The following is a 6697-nucleotide window of genomic DNA, read 5'->3' as shown; positions in this document are numbered from 1 at the left end:
CCTGCTCTACCCCATGTGCTAAATGAGAGCATAGGCTCCCTTGAAGGCAAACTTGGCAAACAAGAATAACCTTGAAAAAGACCCTTTAGACGCAGATCAATGCTTAGGAACGTTGCCAATCACTTACAACTCTCGTTTGCCATTTCACAGATGTGTTATTTACGCTGGAGGACAGGCCTCCTACCTCAAATCCAAATCCCTGCTCTGTCCCTTGGGTACACTGGGGCTTGTCGGATGCCCTGGGGAAATATGCACCCCTTCTCCTCTCCTTCGTCAACTCGGGTTACCGTGGAAGAGTACCCCCCTGCCCCTCTGTGAATACTTCCGTGGTGCCATGACCTTAGCCTCTCCGGAGAATTCTCTGTTCTGGAGGTCTCCTGAGGGGTACCGGATTCCCAGCCCCCTGGATCTGTACCATCCGGCATCTCTCCCCCACCCCACCCAGCAAGCTCTAGGGCGGCTGCGGGGCTGTGCTAGCCATTAATGACCATCATCCATTTTTAATCAGAAAGATCACAAGAAGGATGGTAAGCGAATCCCAGTCGCAAGTCAATTTAAATAACATTCCCGGGGAAATCCAATCACTTAAAACTGAGACACCTACGCGAGCAAGAGCCCCCGCCCGTCTGGCGGGGAAGAGCGCGACGGCTGAATTAATCAAGATTGGGGGGGGGGGGGCAGGCTGAGCGCAGAACGTTAACCCTTCCAGACCCGAAGGGTGCCAAGAGGGGCTTGGAAGAGCGCGGCCCGCCGGGGCCAAGATGTTCATGGCAGCCCCGCGCAGGCTACCTCTGCCATCTTGGGCGGTTCCGGACGCCCTGCGCCGGGCTGGGGCGGCTGGGCGCGCAGGGTTAAGGTCAGAAGCTCAGGAGGCTGTTCGGGCGGCGGGAAGCGGCCGCCTCCCGCTGCCTCCGCGCGCCTCGGGCTCCTCCTTCCGCCCAAGCGTGGCCAAGTGAGGACTGCTCCAGCCGCAGGTAGCGGAGGAACGGGAGGCGGCGCGCGGGACCCGAGCGCAGCGCCCCAGGAGGGGCAGACGTACACGGGGACAGACGGATCTCCCGCCCCGGACCTTAGCGACGGTCGGCGCGGGCCATGTGGGGACCCGGGGTCACGGCCGAGGGCCTGTCGGTGGCGCCGGCACCGCCGCCGCTCCTGCCGCTGCTGCTGCTGCTGGCGCTGGCGCTGGTGGCTCCCTCGCGGGGCGGCGGGGGCTGCGCGGAGCTGGCGTGCGGCGAGCGGGAGCGCTGCTGCGACGCGGCCAACGCCACCGCGGTGCGCTGCTGCAAACTGCCGCTGCACGCCTTCCTCGACAACGTGGGCTGGTTCGTCCGCAAGCTCTCCGGGCTTCTCATACTGCTGGTGCTCTTCGCCATCGGCTACTTCCTGCAGCGCATCATCTGCCCCAGCCCACGCAGGTACCCGCGCGGGCAGGCGCGGCCGGGGCCACCGGGGGGCGCCGGGCAGCCGGGGGCCGCTGGGCCCCCCGACGACGACGACGACGACTCTCCCGCGCTACTGCGCGACGAGGCGGCCGCCGGCTCTCAGGATTCGCTGCTGGACAGTGGCGGCGGGGGCCGGGGTCGGGTAGGCGGCGGGCGCTCGGCCCCATCCTGCGCCTCGGAGCACGAGCTGCGTGTAGTCTCGCCGGTCTTCCTGCAGCTGCCCAGCTACGAGGAGGTCAAGTACCTGCCAACCTACGAGGAGTCCATGAGGCTGCAGCAGCTCAGTCCTGGAGAGGTCGTGTTGCCCGTATCGGTGCTCGGCCGCCCAAGAGGTGGCGGCGCAGGGGAGTCCGACGGCGGCGGCGAGGGCCGCTTCCCGCTCATCTGAGCGTCCGGGCCGGCGCGAGGACCATGCGAACAGAGCTGGGCCGTGGGCTCCGGGTGGGACGCAACGGCCGAGGTAGCCTTGGCCGCCGCCAATTGCCTCAGAGCTCGCCTGTCCCCTGGCGACTGGGATGGGGCCACGTTACCCCTGCTTCTCCCAGGATCGTAAGTTTCCCTACGTTTCATTCGGTTCAAGGGAACGTTAGGCACGTGCGGCGGGGGAGACAGCAGACGAGCACGGAGCGCAACTTTGGAGGACGTCCCCGCCTCAGCCTCGCCTCTGATTGTGTTCACTCAGTAAGTGCCTGCTTCCCGAGTCAGAGAACGCATGAGCTTCGGGAAAAGGGCAGGAACCTTTGGGAAAGAGGGGAAAGGGACGCAGTTCCACTCCTTTCCCTCCCGCCTGGACAGGTCACGGTCTCCCAGGATGGGCGGAGGGCGAGGAGGCGAGCCGCGACTGGAGACTCCTGCGCACTGGGAGAGTCTGGGAGAGAGCAGTACTTAGGTGTGATCGAATCCCTCCCTTGCGGAGAACTCTAGCACGGTCTTTCTGGCAAAGCATAGTCATGGCTGATGGCTCACAGTTTGGTGAGGGATGCCCGTGAGATCCGGTTAGTTGCTGTACCTATTCAGGATACAGCAGTTACGCATATCTGAGATCATACTCAAGGTACCGTTGAACTTTTGATTTTTCAATAACTGAGAAGATACTTATTTGTCTTTTATTTTTATATTTTTATCATGTATTGAGCGCATCTGGAGGCTGTTTCTGCATTTAATGACAAGATCATCATCTTAGCACCTGTTTTAGGCCTTAGTGGCCCAGAAATATCTACACTCTCATTATTGTTTAATAAAATGTTGGACATTATTTCATTTACGGCGGGAAAAAGAGGCATGGTCAAATGAGAAAAAATGTGACATTGAAAACATGAAGGATACCTTATTTTCACTATTTGAGAAGAATATACTTTATTTTTAGTACTGTGGCATAATATATAACTTTTTATATTAACTATACATTATGGATGTAGTCTAGGTCATAGTTTCATGTAAAAATGATTGCTACATGTAAGCCATACCATGAAGCATGATGTCATGCCTTTCCCCTCCATTTTTCATTTGGAATACATTTCACATGATAGAAAACGTAAGAATTTGTTGTGACTTGTAACTTTTGTTTAAAGCATAATTGTGCAGTAATGTACTACAGAAGGATTCAGTCAACCTATCTTAAGAAAAAAAAGTGTCATTGTATCAGTTCTACCATTCTATTAAATGTCCTTTAAGCAAATGGTAATATGAAATAATATATTAAAATGCATTATGTATAATGTACATATGCATATTGTCTATGTACAATATACACACTGTGTATAATTATTACAGTTTGTGATTATCAAGAAAGGAAAAGAAGGAAAAAAAAGTTTTCTCTGCTTGGGGAAGGATGGGTACTACATTGAGAAAAATTACACATGTGGATCTCACACCTGGATCTAGAAAAGTTATTTTTATGATTGAAAAAATCTGACAATTCTGAGAAATCTTAAAATATCTGAATGATATTAGAAGAAAATGATTTGATTAAAATTTTTAAAGCTGATTGAAAAAGTCTGACAGTTCTAAGGAATCTGAAGATGTCTGAATTGCAATAGAAGAAAATGGTTTACTCTAAACTTTTAAAAGAGAATGACCCTGTCATTAAAGAGAATCATTTGAAGTGCATTAAAACATAGAAAAGCATTAAAATCTTTCTCTGTGCAAACTGTATCAGACGTGTGACTATATGGTAGTGTATTAAAATATGAAATGTGTGTCTGACATTTAAAAGAAATTTAAAGCTGTGAATTGGCAAAAACATCAGGAGTTGAGACTGCATCAACTTTTATTGAGAATGGTATAGGATTTAATGAAATCACATTATATTGAATGACTGTATATATTAATGTTACTCAAACACTGTAAATTTTAGTTACATGTGGCTGTCAATACCACTCACCATTCAAACAAACTGGGAAGTTTTCATACTCCTTTAAATGATTTATCCTTTGAGGGTACACTATTTTAGACACTTAAAAAAATTCACGCATATCTGAAACATCAACATAAATATCCAAGTACCAATATATAAAGTCTGTCTTCTATGTTGTTACTACTAGCATCTTGAACTTTACAACAAAGTCTTATGAAAATACACTTATAAAATGAATCAAGATGTTTTTCTTGTACCATCTGTGGAACATTTCTCTCCATAAAATTCAGAATGTCTATAATGTGACACCAATAGTGCAATGAGATTCTACTTAATTTTAAAATTACAAGTTTTACACTTTTTTTCCCTGCACATCACACAAGCTTTTATTGATGTCACCCAGTTCAATAAAAACATGAGTGTGACTCTGCTTTGGTTTTTTTCTTGTAATTCATTGATTTACCAAGCACAGTTCTGTTCAGGCATAATGTTGTGAGGGAAAAGTCCTTAACAGCTATTTTTATTAGTGATAAATGAACATATCTCATGGTAATACACATACGTATTTAATATACCATGTTAATACAGAACCCATGTGTTCACAATGATAGAAGAACTGGATAGAAACATTTTTAAAGCTCTAAGGGCATTATCTGGGTGATCAGTTTTTGTAGATTTTATCTGGAAGTTATTTATTACATAGACAGAACTAGTGGAAAATAGAAATGTAGAAACTTTCACTTGAAAGTAATTCATGATGTGCTGCTCATTTTACTCATTTTTAATATTCTTCTATACATAGTGTAGAACAGAGATGTATCTACATAGATATAGACTTATATAGGTGCATAGTCTGTGCCTGATATTATTTGCAAGACTGCTACGTACATACATATCTTAACCAAAGCCACCTGGGAGTGCCAAGTTCTCCAGTACTAACTTTTCCTCCTGGTTTTTAGTTATTAAACTAACTCACATACTAAAATATTTCAAACATTGTCATTTTCATTGACTTCTCATTGAGTAGGGAAATGATGGTCCTGGATATGGTAAGAATCCATCTGGAATGAGAGAAAAATGTAACTGATTTTCTAAATCACGTGTGTGTATAATTACCAGTTGCTTAAAAGCAATTTGTATTGGCTGTTCAATATCCTAACCAAGAGGAAAATGTCTTCTTGGGTTATAATGATAGTTTTAAGTTTTAAGAGGCCATTAATTGGCACATTTTGCAAATGTGAGTGTGCTTCAACCATAGAAAATGGCATTGGCAAGTATGCCAAAGGGCATGTATTATATAAGGAAAACCAGATTCAGCTGTAAAGGCCAAAGGGAATATAAGGAAATGGCCTCAACATGTTTAAAAGGCAATATGGTAAGTATCTTAATGTTGTACTTTATGTATATAGTTTCTCTCAAGTGGAATTAATAAGGGAAACAATTCAGAGCTGAAATTGATATGCTATAAACATGAATATAGTGTTCAGATTTGTACAATATTCTGCACTGACTTTTGTAAAAATTTCAAGAATCATAATTAATTTGGGTTTCCAGATTGAGAGAAAAAATGATGAGTTGCTTTATTTTGAACAATCCAGCATTAACCATCTCTCCAAAAGTATAAGCTGCAGACAACCAATCAATATTAGAATATTTGGCAAGTTTACATCTGACCTCACTGGTTTAGAATTGCTTTTTGGTTCACCTTTCATCCATTGATGAAAAGGCTAATAAGTGATAGGCTAAGGGAAGGTATTTTCTCAACCAAAGAATAAATCAACCAGCTAATTGCAAGAAATTAAGACATCCTTTCTTCCATAAGGATGGAAAGGATGTCTTAATTCTTTTTTTCAAATTTTGCCTGTAAAATAATCAAATGTCAAATAAAACCAACACTTTGATTATACTTAAATACATATAGAACCTAATTTTATTTATTTATTTTCTTTTACTTACAGAATTCACTTTTAATTTTATGGCAAAAGTTATTCTATGGAAGATATTTAGGCTAGCCATCACACTAGAGATGGTCACTCTTCCCCACTCCTAGCTAAGCTCCTTCATTGTCTTGCTATCATCTAGTTCTTTCTTTCTTTGTGTATTGTTCTTTTCCTGCTTTGGATTTTTAGCAGATGTTTTCTCCAAAACACATCTCTTAGAACTCCAGGTTACTCTTTGCTGTGATTTAGTATTACTCCGGTTATGCCTTAGCTTTTTGCACAAAATTTTTGGTAAAACAGTATTTTCCAAAGTGTTTCCTTTTTATTCTATTTGCACCTGGCTTCTATGGGTTTCCAGTTTTGAAACAGGTGGTTTCTCCTTTTTATATGCACTAAATGACTGTAAACATATTTCTCTTCGCTCTTCTCTATAGAATTTCCTCTGTCACACTGGGCAAAGATCAAATCTTTGCATCTCTCTAGCAAATACTTTAATTTTTCTAGATTTCAAACACAATAAATCTTGACTTACCTCTTTGACTACTGCTTCCTCACCTAGATTTTCTCTGGACAGATCGGCAGCATTTTTCTCCCTATTTTTGCCTAAAGATGTGTTCTCTGCTCTGTTTATAAGAGCAAAGAATTAGGCCCTTGCATCTTAGTAGTGGCACTGACCTTATTTGGGCTTCCAAACCTGAAGCACATTATTTCTCCATTGACTGCTATGTCTTTGTGCATCTAGACTTTTCCACAGGCACCTTTGTGGTTTCCTGTGTGTCGGTCATATCTTTTCTCATTCTTTTTCACAGACATTCTATTTGTTGTACTAGATTAAAGATCACATCCTTCTGTCTTTGTAGGGAAGACCGTATTGAGCCTCCAGGCCTAAAAGATAAATTGATTCACCATTGATTGCTGTATTTTTTTTTTTTTTCACATTCTTACGGATTTTCTACATG

At 44.1% G+C, this 6697-nt stretch overlaps 1 protein-coding gene across 1 annotated transcript; it reads left to right on the top strand.

Moving 5' to 3' along the window:
• The first annotated feature begins 785 nt into the window (after positions 1-785).
• Positions 786-6152, top strand: C1H3orf80 (chromosome 1 C3orf80 homolog). Its single transcript, XM_032485368.1, has one exon. It carries the CDS (start codon positions 1093-1095, stop codon positions 1828-1830), a length of 738 nt encoding a protein of 245 aa, XP_032341259.1. The 5' UTR covers positions 786-1092; the 3' UTR covers positions 1831-6152.
• The last annotated feature ends 545 nt before the right edge of the window (positions 6153-6697 follow it).

The sequence above is a fragment of the Camelus ferus genome, chromosome 1, assembly GCF_009834535.1.
Source record: "Camelus ferus isolate YT-003-E chromosome 1, BCGSAC_Cfer_1.0, whole genome shotgun sequence".
Taxonomy (NCBI): Eukaryota; Metazoa; Chordata; class Mammalia; order Artiodactyla; family Camelidae; genus Camelus; species Camelus ferus.
The sequence above is the reverse complement of the archived record's forward strand: the minus strand, read 5'-3'. Positions and strand labels throughout refer to the sequence as shown.

Coding starts and splice junctions, on each gene's coding strand:
- C1H3orf80 (XM_032485368.1), top strand. CDS start 1,093: ATGTGGGGACCCGGGGTCACGGCCGAGGGCCTGTCGGTGGCGCCGGCA.